At 48.1% G+C, this 19,196-nt stretch overlaps 1 protein-coding gene across 1 annotated transcript; it reads left to right on the top strand.

Annotated features, from left to right (window-relative positions):
- Window positions 1-492: 492 nt before the first annotated feature.
- LOC103189113 (gasdermin-D) lies at window positions 493-17,791 on the top strand. Its single transcript, XM_007909406.2, has 10 exons — window positions 493-537; window positions 4,967-5,195; window positions 8,009-8,195; window positions 9,511-9,664; window positions 11,044-11,152; window positions 11,309-11,365; window positions 12,495-12,643; window positions 16,114-16,297; window positions 16,826-16,899; window positions 17,338-17,791. The coding sequence occupies exons 2-10, from the start codon at window positions 4,985-4,987 to the stop codon at window positions 17,569-17,571; spliced, it is 1,359 nt and encodes a 452-aa protein (XP_007907597.1). The 5' UTR covers window positions 493-537; window positions 4,967-4,984; the 3' UTR covers window positions 17,572-17,791.
- Window positions 17,792-19,196: the final 1,405 nt, after the last annotated feature.

Here is a 19,196-nt window from a genome sequence, read left to right on the forward strand (position 1 = left end):
ACCACATCCACTGATTCACCCTTATCTAGTTTCCTCGAAATATCCTCAAAAAACTCCATGAGATTTGTCAAACACGACTTCCCTTTTGTAAAGCCATGTTGACTTGGCCTAATTATATTGTGCTCCTGTAAATACCGCACGACCACATCCTTAATCAACGATTCTAAATTTTTTCCTATCACTGATGTGAGACTAACTGGCCTGGGGTGGGGTTGGGTGGGGAGGGACACACAGACTGTCGCTGACACCTGATCAGCAAAGAATAAACAGAAGTTTCACCTTTTCTTTTTTTTTGGCTTAAAAATGCCCAGTGCCCCAAATTAGCCATCAGATGGTCTCTGATTTTGCTGAGAACACTGATGTCACTCGGAGTTATCAGCAGTCAAACTGAGTCAAACCACATCCTGCCAAGGCAAACTCATTTCCACCGAAAACTATTCCCAGTGAGCGCAGCTGCCAGAGAGCAGTATCTGCCCAGACTCACAGCCGTTTCCAACTCTCCAGGAAAAGTCTCTAAGTTCTCCGCTTTACACTGCAGTAAGTATCCTCACATCTGATACAGCTCAAAATGCTTCACATAATTTACAGTAAAGTATAGTAACTGCGTGTTAGGTGAGTGCATACCTCAGTATCGTGGTCTCTGATGCATAGCGTTTCAGAAGTTCGTGGTTTCAAGCCCCAGACTGGGGACTTTGAGCTCACAGTCCAGGCTGATGCTCCATTGCAGAACTGGTGCAGGGCTTCTGCACTGTCGAAGGTGACCTCCTTCAAATGAAACATTAAACTGAGCTGCCGTCCGCGCCCTGTTCAGGTGGATGTTAAAAATCCTGCAGCGCTATTAGAAAAGAGAAGGGAGTTTGTCTCTCCCGGTGTCCTGGCTGACAATCCCCCGAATAAAATCACTCATAGCTGCTTGTGGGATGTTTCTGTGTACAAATGCACTGCCAAGTTCAGTTGGATGTTGAAGATCCTGAGGCGCTGTTGGAAAAGAGAGGGAAGTTTCTCTCTCCCAGTGTCCAGGCCATCAATCTCCCAGATTTAAGTAAAATAAATAATAATAATCCTTGCATTTGATATAGCGCCTGATCACATCTTCGAGATGTCTCAAAGCGCTACACAGGATATGCTTATATTTTTTGCCCACTTTACAGTATATTCACTGAAGCGCTTTGAGACGTCTGGAAGATGTGATAAGGCGCTATATCAAATGCGAGGATTATTATTATTACCGTTAAAGCAGGAGACAGCTGTAGGCCTGTGTTCTAAACCCAACTGGCTTTGTGTTGTGAGTACAGCATTTGTTATTTATGGCACACAACACAGTTTGCTGATCAGACACAGATGGACCTGCTTCCAAGGCTGTATCCACTTTAAAATATAACACTGCCCTACAGCACCAGCCCCACTTTGTACTACACAGAGAACAAAGTTTGTGTGAGATCTGTGCTCAGAATCTAATATGTTTATCAGACCAGCCTTTGAGGCAGAGTTTTGTGGGTTTAAGCCCCACCTCGGGACTTGGAGCTCACATAGTCTAAGATGACACTCCAATACAGTGCTGCATCATCAGAGATCCTGTCATTTGGATGAGAAATTAAACCGAGACACCAGTTGTGCCTGTTCAGGCAGAGTTAAAGATACTATGGAACTATTTGAAAAGAGAAGGGAGCTTCTCCTGCTGTCCTGGCCAGATAACCTTGGTCACTCACAATTTCTGGGATGTTGCTGTGCACCAAATTGGCTACTGTGTTTGCCCACAATCCACACAGTCACTGCGCCATGCAGTATATCCTGTGAAAAGTTTTGAGACATCCTCCCGACCAAATTACTATTAATTAATTAATCTGTTAATTAATTTGTTACAAATTAATTTGAATTAATTTGAGCTCTGAGACGCCGTCCGGCTATATAAATCCAAGTTGTTATTGTTGTTATTATTAGCGAACCCGGGGTCAGCTCGTACAAGGAGAGAAAGACCTTTGGCAAACCGATGGTCACAGGAAGGTGTCATGGTGGTTTAGAATCACAGAACCATAGAAATTTATGGTACAGAAGGAGGCCATTTGGCCCATTGGGTCTGTCCGCTCCCTCAGGAGGAATCTCTCAACCTTTTTTGTTCCAGCGCAAAAAGGCCCAGTTCCGAGGTACAAAGGAGATTGACCAGGATGGTACCAGGAATGAGGGACTTCAGTTATCAGGAGAGGCTCGAGACGCTGGGATTATTCTCCTTGGGACAGAGAAGGTTAAGAGGAGACTTAATAGAGGTTTTCAAAATTATGAAGGCATTCGATAGGGTGAATAAGGAGAGACTATTCCCACTGGCGGGTGGGCCGGTAACCCGAGGACACCGATTTAAAATAGTTGTTAAACGAAACAGAGGGGAGTTGAGGAGAAATTTCTTCACACAGCGAGTTGTTCCGATCTGGAATGCGTTGCCTGAAAGGCTGGTGGAAGCCAATTCAGTCACAACTTTTAAGAGAAAAGCAGATAATTATTTGTGGATGACAAGTTTGCAGGGCTATGGGGGGAGAGTGGGGGAGTGGGATTGATTTGGGTAGCTCTTTATTGAAAGAACCAGTGCACAGCACAACAGGACTAAGGGTCTCTATCAATTGCTAATAGGGGGGGCTTGGCAATAAGTTATACATCTGTCAGCTGTGCCTGTTCCAGAGGAGGAGGGTAAAGGTTCTGTCAATTTATTTATAATACGTATAATAATAATAATAATCCTTGCATTTGATACAGTGCTTTTCACGTCTTCTCGACATCTCAAAGCGCTTCACAGAATATAGCGTAAAGTGAATTGACCGTACACTTGTGGGCGAAACGCGGCAGCCAATTGCGCACAGCAGCGTCCCCACAAACAGTCGTAATAAATAATAATAAATAATAATTAATGATAATTAAATAAATAATAATAATAAATAATATTCAATTGCCAGATTATTTGTCTGATTCCAGAATGGATTCTGCTTCCTCTGCATGTTATTCAGTAATGACCTTCAGCAGCAAAGTTATTGAGCAATAGTTAGTCCAACCCCCAAACCAACAGAGAATTGGTCAACACTGAATTAGAATTGCAAAACCTGGGGTTGAAGATTTATTTTCCTTTACAGTTCCTCATGGAAAGTCAATGCTCAAACTTTGGTTTCAGAAGCTGTGAATATCAGTGCCCAGGGCAAGCAGTCAACCCTCACTCAAGTTGGCGAGGCTAGGCCTCTGGGATCCCGGGCTGACTCGATGGGCCGAATGGCCTCCTTCTGCCCTATAAATTTCTGTGAATCGATGGCAGAAAGTAGCGTGTGTGCTTATAGCTAAGACGGAGCTTCACAAGTGAAGTTTTCCTTTGGAAGTGATTCCTGATACAGAGCTTCCTGATACTGCTCAGTGGTGGCAGCCCACGGGCAGTCCTGGGACAACTGTGGGCAAACCTGGGCAGCTGAGGGCAGTTGGGTTACGGTTGCTTTCTGCTGTAGGGGCAATAACCTCCAAAATTCAAAGTCACTACGCTTTACAGTATATCCTGTGAAGCACTCTGAGCCTGGCAACTGAAGTTTAATATAACTAAACACAAGGTTCCGCATAAAGGAGCTAAGAATAGAAATCACAAGTACTCCAGGATGGGATTGAACGTGCAAAGGGCAGGGGGAAGGAAGCTGGAAGCTATTAAGGGGTGTTAATTAACTCATTGCTCAATATATCAAAACATTGAGGCCACCGTGACCACAGGCCTTAGAGACAGTGCAGAGGAGAGCAATGAGGCTGATCCCAGCGTTAGAGGAATGAGCTGTGAGCCGTGATCACACAAGCTCAGGCTCTTCAGTCCTGAGAGAAGATGCTCAGAGAGGACCTTATAGAGGTGTATAACTTTGTGAATCAGATTGAGAAAGTAAACCCACATCAATACTTTAGGATGTTTCAAGGCAGTAGGACAAGAAGACACAGGTTTAGAGTTGTACAGAGCAATTTCAGGCCAGGCACCAGGAAGTATTCCGGTACCCAGAGGGTAATTGACGACTGGAACAGGTAGCAAGGAAGAGTGGCCAGGACACTGGACTCATTTAAAAAGTAACCTGATGCAGTGAATAGGAGGACACAGCCCTGCATGGAGGTGTTGAGTTAAACGATGCTGTTGGAAATGATAGACATACGTTGCCGGAAATGTTTGTTAACGTTTGGCACGACCCTGTGATAAAGGTTCACAGCCTTTTGCCTACAATTCTGCCATAGGTCACATGAGGCAGAGACTGCCACATGTCCAGGAATGACTGACTCATCGGGAGTTTTGTTGTGTTGAGAACACAAGAACTTTTTCTGTCCACAAACCAAGATATTGTGTAACAGGGTTGGTGGGGGCTTCTGAGCAGCAACATCTGGTCGGAATTTACTCAACTTCCCCGAAGACAGAGTAAAGAAAGCTGATGCTTTGCTTTGCACCAAGCGCTGCTCTTACACACAGCGGAGGGTGTAGCTTGGCAATAAGTTAGACATCTGTCAGCTGTGCCGGTTCCAGAGGAGGTGGGTAAAGGTTCTGGTCTGTCACTGATGCTAGTGGTGGTAGGGGGTCAGGCTGGGAGGGGGCTGGGAAGAGGCTACTTACATTCTCCACCCTCTCTCTCTCTCTCTCTCGCTCTCGGTTACTGAGGAAGTGGTAGAGAATACAGTGCGTGAAGTGGAGGCTGTTGGAGAGTCTGAGCAGTGAGGAGACTTTAATGATCCATTTAGAGGAAAATACTAGTTCAGCACAACTGTGGGCTGGCGTTTTACCTCACAAGAGACCCCCCCCCACTCCCTCAACCCCACCCCCCTTAACCCTTTTTTTAAATAAAAAGACCTTTAACCAGTTTCTCTTTTAGCGGATCAACAAACTCTGCCTCAGTTCTGTTTTTTTTCCTCCGGCTGAGATTCTCGTATTGCCCTCATCTCTGACACAAAGTTCTCGTTGCTGTCGTTGTTGTTGTTCCAGGTTCCCGCTGCAACGGACATGTTCAAGAAAGTGGCCAAACGATTTGTGAGCGAGATCGACTCCCAAGGCAGGCTGATACCAGCAACAAGTGTGAATGAATCGGAGCACTTCTACCCTCTGCACCTGCTCCACAGGAGGACAGATGGCCCGTTCTGGAGGAAACCGCGCTACGAGCCGATCCATTTGGAAATCAAACAGATCGCGGACTTTCAAGCCAGTTGGGCATCAGGTAAGTGTCTTGTCCTGCGGAACCCTGAGATGGGGTCAACTGTGCACAGCAGTCAGGCACACGTGGTCAGTTGCTGTGTCCGGTTCCAGCTCTCTTCTGATGAAGCTTTTCCAGCACTTTGGGACGTCCTCCCGACGTGAAAGGGGCTTCTGTGAATGTAATGTTGTTGTTGTTGTTGATGTTTATTTTCTGTGAGGCACGATGCGAGCGCCTGTGGGTGGCTCGGAATCAATCCTGGGTTGTGGAGTGACAGGCACCGAGCTTTCACCTCTTGGTGATACCCAGCCCACAAACAAAAATCAAAGCCTGCGCTCGGGAAGCGAGAGAGGCTGGGGGTGAGACATTGGGCTGTTGATCTGCGCAAAATGGCTGCCGCTTTTGCCAACAAAATACCCAGTCACTACACCTTGCCCACACTTCATAAAACCTTCCCTGGACTCATCCCTGCTCTCAAATTACCAGCCCATCTCCAACCTCCCTTTCCTTTCCAAGGTCCGTGAATGGGTCGTTGCTTCCCAGCTTCGAAACAGATCTGGTGAAAGTCACAAATGACATTTTGTCCATCTGTGACCAGGGCTCCCTCTGTCTCCTCGTTCTCCTTGACTTCTCTGCTGCCACTTAATACCATTGACCACTCCATCCTCCTCCACCACCTCTCCTCTCACCTCAACCTTCATGGTTCTGTCCTTGACTGGTTCAGGTCCTACCTTTCATTCCGTCCCCACTTTGTCTCCACAAATGGCTTCTCCTCCAGTCCCCGCACCATCTCATGCGCGTTCCTCAGGGCTCTGTCCTTGGTCCTCTCCTCTTTAATATCTACATGCCTCCTCTTGGTGACATCATCCACAGACATGAGGTCAACTTCCACATGCATGCAGATGACACCCAACTCTATCTCTCTGCCTCCACCCTTGACTCTAGGACCACTGCTGTCCTGACAGAATGTCTGTCAGACATCAAGTCTTGGATGAGAACTAACTTTCTCCAGTTGAATGTCAACTCCGCCACTGCCTTCCGCCTCAGCACACCGATCCCTCATTCACGCATTTATAACATCTAGGCTCGACTATGCCAATTCCCTGTTTGTTGGCCTTCCCAATTCTTCCTTCCACAAGCTGCATCCAGAACTCTACAGCTCGTGCCCTATCAATCTCCAGGCTTCATGACCTTATCACCCCCACCCTCGCCCGGCTCCACTGGCTCCCCATTCCCCGGAGGATAGAGTTCAAAATTCTCATCCTCACCTTCAAGGCCCTCCACGGCCTTGCTCCTAACCCCATATCAACCTGTCCGCTTCCTCCACTCTGCAGGCTCCGGCTTGCTCAACGTCCCCCGCCCAGCCCACCCCACCATCGGTGGTCAGGCCTTCAGTCTCTCTACCCCCACCTTTTGGAATTCCATCCCCCGGTCACTTTACCTCGCTCCTTCCCTTTTATCCTTCAAAGCACGTCTCAAGACCCTCCCCTTCGAGCGAGCATTCAGCCATCCTCTCACCCCCACCCCCCCAGGCCTCCACCCCTTCTCATCCCAAACCCCTGCTCGGATCGAAATCCCTGGCTCTCCAGCGCCTTGGGACACCCTCTCGACGTGAAAGGCGCTGCGGAAATGTAATTTGTTGTTGTTCGCAGAAAATCCTGTAAAGAGCTTTGTGACGTACTCCCGATTTGAAAGGCGACATATCAAAATATAATGGTTATTATTATAATTATTATTATTGTTTTAAATTTAAGACTGGGCTGAATTTTCAAAATTCTTAAATCCGGTCTGAATTTGGTTTCCTTTCCTTAAGAAACTATGGGGAAAAAATCAAGACCAGATTTAAGAATTTTCCAATAAAGATGGAATTGTCAGATCAGCTGAGGGCAACAACAACAACAACTTGGATTTATATAGCGCTCTCCACGCCAGACGGCGTCTCAGAGCACTTCACACTAACAGATCCCAGGCCCAAGCCAGGGGGAGGGGGAGGAAGGTGCCCAAAGGCGCGGTCGAAAAGAAAGGTCTTCAGCAGAGACCTGAAAATAGGAAGAGAGGGGGCGAGGCGAAGGGAGTGAGGAAGGCAGTTCCGGAGCCTCGGGGCATAGTGGCTGAAGGCACGGCCGCCGAGGGTGGAGTGGAGGACTCGGGGGACAAGAAGGAAGCCAGACCCAGTGTAACGAAGGCAACGGGCACTGTTGTGAGGAGAGAGGAGGTCAGAGAGGTCGGGGGGTGCAGAGGAGTGGAGGGATTTGAAGACAAAGGTGAGGATCTTGAAGTCGATCCTCTCTGGGACAGGCAGCCGGTGCAGTCTGGCGAGGGCCGGGGGGAGGGATCGGGGAGCGGAGTTTTGTGTGGGTGAGAATGCGGGCGGCAGAGTTTTGAATAATCTGGATTTTATGGATGGTACTGGAGGGGAGGCCGGCGAGGAGGGCGTTTGAATAGTTCAACCGAGAGGTGACAAAGGCAGCTGCTATCTCACCTTTAGCAGGTGGGGCTCAAATATGTCACAAAGTCACCAGATTGGTCTGGATGAAGAACCTCAGCCACTACTTTGTAAAGGCTAAGCTTGAGCTACGAGGGGCAGTATCGGGGCAGGAAGTGCATCTTTACCCAGAGGGCAATTATTGTCTGGAAAGGGTTACAGGGAAACGTGGTAGAGGCCAGGACACTGGAACTCACTTAAAGAACAGCTCGCCAGAAAGATGGTGGGGTGGGTGTTCTTGAAGGATGAGATCAAACGGTTTCTTCATCCCAACTGATCTTGTGAAGATAAAACTAATCTCCGTCACTCCCCGATTGTCCATCCTTTCGCTCCTGGACTTGTGTCCCCTCAGTTCCAGGCCCATCCCTTGGATTCCAACAAATGGAGAATTCTAACGAGAAAGATTTGAAGATGAAGATCAAGGTGACTCCAGTAGAGGGAAGTGTCCATGGCAGCAGCAGTGTCTCGGAAAGCACCTCCCTGCTGACAGAGAAGCTTTCCATCGATGTGATTGAGATAAATGAAAGCTTACTGGGCAGGTAACGTGATCCTGTTATAGTCAGTGAGTTTCAACAGTAACTTGCATTTCCTCGCAGTTTCTTAAAAAGAAAACGCTTCCAAACTGTCTTAAATCTTAAGGCAAAAATGGGTCTCATGGCTGAGACTAAGTAGAGAATGTCAGGGATCTGAATGTGCATTCAAATGAACATTCAGAGCCCTTCTCTATCTCTGCCTTGTCCCCCACTTAACCTATTTTCAGATCGCACCCAAAAACCTTCCTCTTGTTTCCCTGCCCACTCCCTCCGCTCATCAGGCTTCGCCCTGCTCCATGTCTCCCGCCCGACCCTCCCTACCATCGGTGGCCGGGCTTTCAGCCTCTCTGCCCCCACACTCTGGAACTCCATCCCACGGTCCCTTCGCCTCACTTCCTCCCTCGCCTCCTTCAAGGTCGGTCTCAAGACCCTTCTCTTCGACTGTGCCTTTGGTCTCCCTCCCACCTCTCTGCTTTCCCTCACCCCTACACCACCCCTCCCCCATGCTCAGGCCCTGACATCTGACTGTTCAGCGCTTTAGGACGTCCTCCGACGTGAAAGACGCTCTATAAATGTCATTTTGTTGTTGTTGTTGTTGTATTTAACCGTGCCTATAGTCCTCTTTCTCCCTGACCTAGCGCCAAACTACAGCATTGTTTAGCACTCAGAGATGGTACCCTATGTGAAGTGTCGTGTAAATGCAAGCTGTTGTTGTAATGTGCGGCATTTTACCAACATCTTGGAGCGATAGAAATCAATAGTATCTGTGCTGCTCTTTTACAGAGCAATCCTTCCAGCATCATTCCCACCCATACTCCTGTTGTTTACTCCTTGCTGCCCTTGACCTGATGTCAGCCTCTGGGTATGGGGATCACATAAGAACATGTTGGATGAAAAGAAGACCAAGGTCCATCTATTTCACCTTCCACCTTCCTGGCGGTCGCATGCACATATGTCCCGAACTACCTATGTACTATATCCCATAATGTTATTTCCTAAAAGAAATAACTAATCTGTGTTCTAATCTAATCTGTGTTTGAAGGAATCAAAACTTTCTGCTTCAACTGTCTCCCGAGAGAGTTTGTTCCACAGGTTTACTGTTCACTCACTGAAATAGTGTTTCCGTAGATTTGTTCTGAATTTACACCCTTCAATCGCAGGCCGTGTCCCCTGGTTTTACTATTCTGAACTAGTTGAAACTGTCTGTCTTAATCTACAGTGTCCAGCTGCTTTAGGACAGCACGGACTGGTTTGGTTTGAGTTGAGTTGAAGGATGTTGTCGAGTGCCGCTTTCGTAACAATTTATTTTTTTGCCATTTAGGAAAATTAAGAAGCACCAGGATTACATAGAGCGCAATTATTCTGGAAAGCTGTACATTGTTACTGAAGCCCTGGTCTCTAAAGAGGTCGTCACATTGATGAAAAGCACCAAGCAAGAGTGTGATGTGATGGTCTCATTCTCGGGTGCCTTCGAGGTGAGGCACTGATCAGTGTCAATCCCAACCTATCTCCTTTCCCGGTGTAATTGCAAAGCACGTTCACCTCATAGTCGTGGCCGACACTCCAGTGTGGTGCTGGGGGGCACTGAGGTGCTCACCTCGGGACGCGACATAAAACTGAGCTCCTGTCTGCCTGTTCTTCAGGTGGAGGTTAAAGATCCCCCGACTCTGTGTGAGCAGTGAAGGGTTTCAGGAATTCTTTAAAATGAACATTGGTCTCCTCCCCCTCTCTTCGGCACAACTTTTCTCCAATAGTTATCCGATCTTTCATCTGGCTGCTCCTGAGATTGGTACACATTGTGGAGTCCTGTAGCTCAGTGGTTAGAACACCCGCCTCCCGAGCGAGAGACCTGGTTTGATTCCCGGCAGGGCGAAACGTTGGGCGGGTTTCCTTACCCCACACGCCTCTGTTTGCCGAACAGTAAGTAAGAACCCAGTCGTTAGTCGATTGGCAGATCGCTTTTCCGGGGGGTGATAAATAATAATAAATTGGTCACTTTAATCCATATCTGTTTGTGGGACACTGTTGTGCGCAATTGGCTGCTGCGTTTTACCCACAAAATATCCAGTCAATTCACTTTATAGTATATTCTGTGAAGCGCTTTTAGATGTCTCGAAAACGTGATCGGAGGCTACATCAAATGCAAGGATTATTATTATTATTATTGTCCCACAAGCTCCTTCCCCTCACTATGTTCCAATCAATCTTCATCTCCTGCTCCAACTCAATCCTCACTAGTGGTTACTAGGAACTCCTCCTTTAGCTTCCCATCCACGTGCTTTTGAATGCAGAGCTGGCCGTCACTAACTATATATTCTTGGTTTCTATACCTTTCTCTCTGGCTCCATACAGCCTCTGCGATGCGCGATGTACCATGGGCACTGAGCTAAGGCTTCTGAATAAAAAAGACTGAGACAAATTCTTGGATCTCACACTGTAACTAATTGATCCATGCTGATTGATCCAAACTTACCAGTTTGACTGCACCTTTTACGCCCCCCCGGTCCCGAGGTGCCCAGCGAGGAGCTGTGTGAATGGAGATTGTATTGTATTTTCACAAGGCGACATGTTTATTGCTGAACCACAACAGAATCTCGTTGTCTCTTAATAATAATAGTAACAACAATAATAAGAATAATCATCTTATCACGCCATTGAGATAATACTCCTAATAATAATCCTTGCATTTGATATAGCGCTTTTCACGTCTTCTAGACGTCCCAAAGCGCTTCGCAGGATATACTGTAAAGTGTAGTGACCTGCCCAGATTTTGTGGGCGAGGTGCAGCAGCTAATTGTGCACAGCAGCATCCCGCAAACAGTCATGGATTCCAATTTTTTTTCTCTCTCGACAGCTGGGGGGCAAATGCCAAAAGTCAGCGGTAAAAAGTCTCGAGATTCCCGAAGGAACAGTCATTGCGTACAAGGTGTGGGAGCTCACTGTGATGCAGGATAAAACCTTGTGTGAGTGGAGCTGATCCGTGCGAATTCTTAACCCCTTCCTGACAGGAGGGCATCAAATGGAATGTTATCTCTCCCGGAGGGGGCGGCCAAGAGGGGCCCAAATTGGAGCCGAGATCAGAGGAGTATCAAAGTCTGACATTTCCCTTTCCTTCTCAGGCCTTTCGTTGCCGCAGATAGAGACAGGACTCCTGAGAGAAGCCTGCGCGTTTGCTGGTACGTGCACTCACTGCTTGTTTGGCCAGATGATTTCCCCCCAATTGCAAAAGATCTGAGGATGGTGCACAGTTTAGCAGGGAGCCAAGAGGGGATGGGGTGGGGGGGGTGGGGGGAAGGGGGAAAGTGGGTGCCAGAAAGGATGGTAGAGGCCAGGCCGCTGGACTCAGTTAAAACGCAGCTGGGTCCTGTGGTGGGAGGATGGTGTAGCTTCCAGCCACTACTCCCCGAAACTCTGGAACACTCTTGCTCCACCCTTCTGCCTTTCCTCTTCCTTCCCCATCTTCAGGTCATGCCTGAAGACCTTCCTCTTTGACCGTGCCTACAGCCATCTCCCTCTCCCACCGGGTTGGCATTGTGCTCTGCCACTGTCAAGCGATCTGGTGACGCGACCCTGTGTGAGGGGCGCTGTGTAAATGCAAGTTGTTATTGGGAAAGATCACCCAGAAAAGTTTTCAAAAAAAAACTAAAGCCTGGATGTGGGGATGTGTAACAACAACAACTTGGATTTATATAGCGCCCTCTACGCCGGACGGCGTCTCAGAGCGCTTCACAGTAACGGATCCCGGGCCCGAGCCAGGGGGAGGGGGAGAAAAAGAAAGATCTTCAGCCGAGATCTGAAATTAGGAACAGAGAGGGGACGAGGCGAAGGGAATGAGGAAGAGAGTTCCAGAGCCTTGGGGCGTAGTGGCTGAAGGCACGGCCGCTAATGGTGGAGCGGAGGATTTGGGGGACAAGGAGGAAGCCAGACCCGGTGGAATGAAGGCAATGGGCACTGTTGTGAGGAGAGAGGAGGTCAGAGAGGTCGGGGGGTGCAGAGGAGTGGAGGGATTTGAAGACAAGAGTGAGGATCTTGAAGTCGATCCTCTGGGACAGGCAGCCGGTGCAGTCTGGCGAGGACTGGGGTGATCGGGGAGCGGAGTTTGGTGTGGGTAAGAATGCGGGCGGCAGAGTTCTGGATAACCTAAATTTTGTGAGTGGTAGTGGAGGGGAGACCAACGAGGAGGGCATTTGAATAGTCCAGCTGAGAGGTGACAAAGGCATGGACCAGGGTTTCGGCGGCTTTTGGGGTGAGATATTGTGTACGTGTCTGTCTCTGACCCAGCCCTTGCCTGGTTTGATGTTCCAGCTGACGCCCCCTTGGAGCAAATGGTAATGAGGAAGTACGACGTGTGCCGTCAGCTCAGTTACCTGGAGAGCAGTGCGAAGCCTCAACTCTTGGACCTCATTTGCCAGATCATTGAGGACTTTGAAGTCTGCTCATTTCTTGAGGACACGGTAAAGATGTCTCGCTTGTCACAGGGGTTCGGGGTGGCGGGAGAGGGGGGGGGGGGGGCATGCTATTAAAGAAGGATTCCGCCCACAAAATATACAGTCAATTCACTTTACAGTGTATCCTGTGAGGCGCTTTGAGACGTCTCAAAAACATAAGGTGCTATATCAAATGCAAAGATTATATTCTCCTGCAGTGTCTGTGTAGGAACCCGGTTGTTAGTCGATTGGCAGATCACTTTTTCGGGGTAATAATATTGATAATTTGGTCACTTAATCCACAAATTGATTGTGGGGATGCTACTGTGCGCAACTGGCTGCCATGTTTCGCCCACAACACAGTCAATTCACTTTACAGTGTATTCTAGGAAGCACTTTGAGACGTCTCGAAGATGTGATAAGGCGCCAAATCAAATGCAAGAATTATTTTAATGGTGTGACAGGCAAGGACAGCTGCGGCCAACACATTGAATAAATCCCCAACAAAACAGCAGTGGAGTGTTACAGAGTACCACAGTCAGGGTGGTTTGGAGCCAGGAATCCCCCTCAGGGAATGCGAGTAAGGATTCAGTCCCTGAGCTTTTACCTTGTGAAATGTCTATTGCCCTCAGCGTCTGAACCAGTGTTAGCCAGATAGCATAGGGCAGGGCCCATTTGCCCTATCATCAAGCCCGGCTTCCCTCGAGCCATCCAAACTTGGGGCCAGTGGTGCTGAGGTAATGTTAATGGAAGGTGTCCCAGAGGTCGCGGGTTTGAAACCCACCGTTTCAGTGTTATAACTTGAATTCCAAAATAATTGGTAAATTTGAGTTCCCAACAGAACAACACTGAATTTGGTGAGAGTGGGAATTCGGTGCAGAGGGGGAAAGAGGTACATAGTTATAAAATATCTAATATTTATATTAAAATAATATAAAACATGTCTGGGAATATGGCAGGGCAGCTGAGACCGGTTGCATGCACAATGTGTGCCATGTGGGAACTCCAGGATGCTTTGTGTGCCCTGGACAGACACGTGTGTAGGAAGTGCCTCCGGCCGCTCAAGCTTGAGCTTCTGAGATACACATCCCCTGAGTGTGGCACTCACAAACCTGTACTGAATACCGGTCAGGGTGATGACACCTCTGCGGAGAGGAGTGAAAAGCAAATGGATGCACAGGAGGACACAGGGAAGAGAGTCAATGCAGTTTGTCATTGGGGGACACAATGGTGAAAGGTGTAGACAGGCGTTTCTGCAACCAAAGATGTGACTCTCGCTTGGTATGTTGTTTCTCTGGTGTCAGGGCTGAAGGCATCTCCGAACGGGTTCAAAACATTCTACAGGGGGCAGGATCTAGAAGTCGTGGTCCATGTTGGGATCCCTGATGTAGGGACAAAAGGGTTGAGATCCTACAGGGAGAGTCTCAGAAGCTAGGGAAAAAGCTAAATAGTAGGACCTCAAAGGTGATGATCTCTGGAGTACTCCCAGTGTCTCGTGCAAGTGAGTATCAAAACAGCAGATCAAACACATAAATGTATGGCTGGAGAAATGGTGCAGAAAGGAGGGCTTCAGGTTCCTGGATCATTGGGAACAGTTCTTGGGCAGGTGGGACTTGTGGATGGGTTGCACCTGAACAGGGCTGGGACCAATGTCCTCACGGGGAGGATAACTAGTGCTGTGGGGAAGGGTTTAAACTAATTTTGAGGGGGGAAGGAAATCAAGATGCAGCATCAGAGAGCAGAAAAACGTTACACAGAGGGCTGGACAAGACGAATAGCAATACAGTAAGGAGTAATCTAGAAAAAGGAGGGATTAGACGGGGGAGAAATGCACAACAGACTAAGTTGGTCTTGGAGTGCATGTGCGTAAATGCACGGAGTGTGACAAATAAGATTGGTGAGCTGCGGCTCAAGTTGTCACATTGGGTTATGGTCTCGTGGCAATAACGGAGACTTGGCTCAGAGAAGGGTGGGAATGGGAACTGAATATTCCTGGTTACAACGTATTCAGGAGGGATAGCCGAAACCCTTCGAAATGCCTTTGTCACCTCTCGGGTGGACTACTCTAATGCCCTCCTCGCTCGTTTCCCCTCCTCCACTATTCACAAAATCCAGCTGATTTAAAACTCCGCCGCCCGCATTCTCACCCGCACCAAACTCCGTACCCCGATTACTCCAGTCCTTGCCAAACTCCATTGGCTCCTGTCACAGAGCGGATGGACTTCAAGATCCTCACTCTAGTGTTTAAATCCCTCCATTCCTTGGCACCCCCCTATCTCTCTAACCTCCTCTACCCCCACAGCAGTAACTGCTGCCTCCGCTCTATTGGGTCCGGCCTCCTCCGAGTCCCCCGAATCATATGCTCCACCATTGGAGGCCGTGCCTTCAGCCACGACGCCCTGAAACTTTGGAACTCCCTCCCTCAATCTCTTTGCCTTGCCCCCTCCTTCCCCATCTTCAGGTCGTGACTGAAGACCTTCCTTTTCGACCGTGTCTACGGTCACCTTCTCCCTCCTCCTTGGGCTCCAGCATTGTTAAGCGCTCAGAGATGCCATCCGGCATGGAGGGCACTATATAAGTACAAGTTGTTGTTGATAGGGAAGGAGGAAACGAGGGTGTGTCAATATTAATTAAAGACATGGCTACAGCTAGAGGGTCCAAAAACAGAATCCATTTGGTTAGAGTTAAGGAACAGAAAAGGAGCTGTTTTTCTGTTAGGTGCACACTATAGACCACCAAATAGTGGGAAGGAGATGGATGAGCAAATCTGCAGCAGATTTCAGAAAGATGCAAAACCAATAGAGTAGTGATAATGGGGGAATTCAATTATCCTAACGTAGACTGGCAAAATAACAGTGCAAAGGGCAAGGAGGGGGAAGATTCCTGAAATATGTGCAGGACAACTTTCAGTTTGTTCCAGCCCAACGAGGAAGGAAGCAGTGCTGCATCTAGTTCTGGGGAACGAAGTGGGGCAAGTGGAGCAGGTTTCAGTAGGAGAGCATCTGGACAACAGTGATCACAACACCATTAGGTTTAAAGTACTTATGGAAAGGGATAAGGAACAATCAAAGGTGAAGATACTCAACTAGAAGAGGGTTAACTTCAGTAAGTTAAAAAGGGACTCAGCCATGATGGACTGTAAAGAAAGATTGACAGGTAAAGCAGCTAATGAGCATTGGGAAGCCTTTCAAAGTGGAAATAGTTTGGGGACAGAACAAATACATGCCCACAAAAGGGAAGGATAGGGCATCCAAACCTCCCGGGACGAATAGGGAAATTGGGATTAAAATAAAACAGATAAAGGAGGTTTATGATTAACGTCAGGTCCAAAATGCAGAAGATAATCAAATAGAATATAGAAAGTACATAGGAGGAGAGAGGGCACTAAGAGGGTTGTCGGTGCTCAAGGTAGATAGTTTGCCAGGTCTGGACCGGACTCACTATCACATCATTAGACTTCTCACTAGTTGATTTCTCTGCCTTGTTTTTGTTGCCAGTTGTGTGACGCTTACGATGGAATTAATCCGGTGTCGCAGGACTTTGACACATTGGAAGCGTCAAGCTGCGATCGGGCCCGGGCACTGCTGGACTGGCTGGGAATCTTGAGAGAATATCAGCCCGATGCAGCGAAGAAGGATGAACTTCTTCAAGCAGTTTGTCTTCTGGTCGGAGCAATAGTAGGTAAGGAGCATGGGAGGGAGGGCAGGGAAGGGGAGGCGAGAGCGGGGCAGGGAGAGGGCAGGGGAGGGCAGGGCATTGGAGGGTAGAGGAGGGCGTCGCATAAAGAACATAAGAAATGCTAGATGGAAAAAAAGAACATCTAGTTTGTCTTCCACCTTCCTGGCTGCCACATGCACATATGTCCAAAGCTGCTTTTGTACTGTATCCCATAATGTTATTTCCTAAAAGAAAACTCTAATAAGTTTGATGGAATCAACAATTCCTGCTTCAACCATCTCCCTCGGGAGCCTGTTCCTCAGGTTTACTATTCACTCACTGAAAGAGTGCTTCATAGATTCGTTCTGAATTTACCCCCTTCAACCGCAGGCTGTGTCCTCTGGTTTTACCAGTTGAAACATGATCTACGTTGTCTAGTCCCTTTAGAAGGTTCAAGATGGCAACTATATCGCCTCTCAATCTTCTTTTCTGGTGTCAGCGAGCCCGATGTCACGCAGCTTCACTCAAACCTTTTCTCGTTTCTCTTTTCAGATTTGCCATCAGCGATCTTGCCGATGTTGGTGGAGAGCCTGAAGATGGAGCTTATCCCAGAGCAGTTTCGAGTGGTGAGGAATAATGAGACAAGAGACAAGAAAAGAGAGAAAGGAGAGGGGAGAGAGAGAGAAAAAGAGAGAAGACAAGAAGGGGGAGAGGAGAGATGGGGGAAAGGATGGGAGGATAAGAAAGAGAGAGAGGCAGAACAGCAACAACAAATTACATTTGTGTGGCATCTTTCACGTCGGGAGGACATCCCAAGGCTTTGGACAGCGGAAGGCTGGGTCATGGCTTATTGCTGTGCACTTTGGCCGCTGAATTTTCCAATAGATACACAGATACCACATCGACAGAGGTTATCTCAAAGCCCTTTCAGACATAACAAAGTTTTAGAGGTAATTCCAATGAAAGGATATTATTATCGCCAGGTTTCTGAATGTGGCAGAATTCAGCCTCACAGGCGATGAACGTGAGATGTTTCAATGTGGTTCTGATTTTCTCTGTTGAAGGTTAGACATATCGTTACGAGCACGGTGTTTTGGAAGATGGAGGGTGACCTGGATGCCGGTAGCATGATGGGAGATGCGCTCGGGAAAACTGTGGCAATCCTGAAGGAGACCGGAGTGGAGCTGGAGAGGGCCGACTTGTGCCTGAGGTACCGTATTGAACAGACAGGAGGAACAAGGAGCCTCTGGGAGCTGGACATGGTCTTGTACAGCCTGAAGACACTGAGCGGTCAGTGACCTGGCGATTGCGCCTGTGGACCCAGTGCTTGGCGTTTGCTGCGGACGGAGGTTTTGACCCTGGTTTGATTTCGACACCAACTATTTGCATTTTATATAGTGCTCTTCACGTGGGCGAAATGTATAATTTCGGTTCATTTAAAAAAAAAAACACTTTACATCGTGTTTCGTGGCTCAGAATTTTTACATAAAATTATTTTGCAAGTCCAGACTTGACGAGCCTTGGCTCTTGCCAACCTGCGCCTAATATTCTCCGGAATTAGGACGGTAGGACATGTCCCTCCAGGGAGAGAGAGAGAGAGAGAGAGAGGGCATTCAATTCCAACAATCTCTCTCTCTGGAGTTGCGTGGGATTCTCAGCTTTGTTTGGATGCTGTAAAGCATAGGCCATGTCTGACACCTGACACCCCCCCCCCCCCCCAAAAAAAAAATTTTATTTTAATGCCATTTTGTAGTTGTTTCTTGTAACCTCTGCGTGGAATCTGTATGTCTTAGCTCGATCCCCGCAGCTTTTCATAGCATTCAGAGTCCGGCAATTGGTTGAATCGATTTTTTTTTTAACCTCGAAGTCTGTTTTCTGCGGTTCGTAAAGAAACTTTACAGGAAATAAACAGCTTCGAAATGAGAGTCTCCGTTTAGGAATTTGCCAAATTTTGGACGGGATGAAATGCAACAAAAATAGAGTAAACCTGGAGCCCCGTCTTCCTCTCACTTTCTGTTTCTCCCCCCCCCCCCCCCCCCCCACCCCCTTATTTTGCTCTCTTTCTCTCGCTCTCCCACCACCTCTTGCTCTCTCTCCCCCTATCTTGCTCTGTCTCTCCCTCCACCCGCCCTCTTGCTCTCTCCCCCCCCCCCTCTTGCCTCTCTCACTCTCCTCCTCTCTTGCTCTCTCTCCTCCCTTCTCTTGCTCTCTCTCCCCCCTTCTCTCGCTCTCTCTCCCCCTTCTCTCTCTGTCCTCTTTTGGATATTCTCCGCAAAAGTTCTTTATTTTAGGGTGTGAAACATTTTTAACCCATTAGTCTTGACCCCAACCCCCACCCCGGCTACTGAAAGCAGCCGCTAACAGCAGTGTGGGTATCACGTCCGGCACCTCAACCACCCACAAGCTACAGTCAAACCCACGTTTACAAAAAAAAAATCATTTATTTATTTTTGTGAAGATAATTTCAATCTGATTGGCAAGTGCTTTACACGCACACAATAACATGCAGCGTTTCAGAAACACAGCTCACCTCCCTGGGAACCACCACTTAACAGCTTCGGAGAAAGAGGGAGAGAGAGTGATGGAGAGAGGGAAAACAATGTGAACACAGTAGAAAAATTAAAACCGAAGGGTAGAAAACATTACCTAAACCCAAGCTCTGAAATGGTGGAATAATCAAGTGAATTACTGGAGTCTTTTATATTACGAGATGCTTTCCAGGGGGAAGTGGATATGGATTCAATCTGAGAGGAAACTGGTGGTCAGACTGGCAGTGTCATGCTGGGGCTGACAGCAACACTTTTATATGTTCTGGTCAGCGAAGTGGAGCAAAGTCGTCGCCCCCCCACCCCTACCCTGGCTGGTGGTGGGGAAGGTCCTGTCAGGGGAGGGGGAGGGAGAAAGGCAGAGGTTGGGTTGATAA

Source organism: Callorhinchus milii, unplaced genomic scaffold, assembly GCF_018977255.1.
Source record: "Callorhinchus milii isolate IMCB2004 unplaced genomic scaffold, IMCB_Cmil_1.0 Scaffold23, whole genome shotgun sequence".
NCBI lineage: Eukaryota > Metazoa > Chordata > Chondrichthyes > Chimaeriformes > Callorhinchidae > Callorhinchus > Callorhinchus milii.

Excerpts from the sequence above, each read along its gene's own strand:
- LOC103189113 (XM_007909406.2), top strand. The coding sequence starts at position 4,985 with ATGTTCAAGAAAGTGGCCAAACGATTTGTGAGCGAGATCGACTCCCAA. Across the intron at positions 8,196-9,510 it reads AATGAAAGCTTACTGGGCAG|GAAAATTAAGAAGCACCAGG; the intron begins GTAACGTGATCC and ends TTTGCCATTTAG. Across the intron at positions 9,665-11,043 it reads CATTCTCGGGTGCCTTCGAG|CTGGGGGGCAAATGCCAAAA; the intron begins GTGAGGCACTGA and ends CTCTCTCGACAG.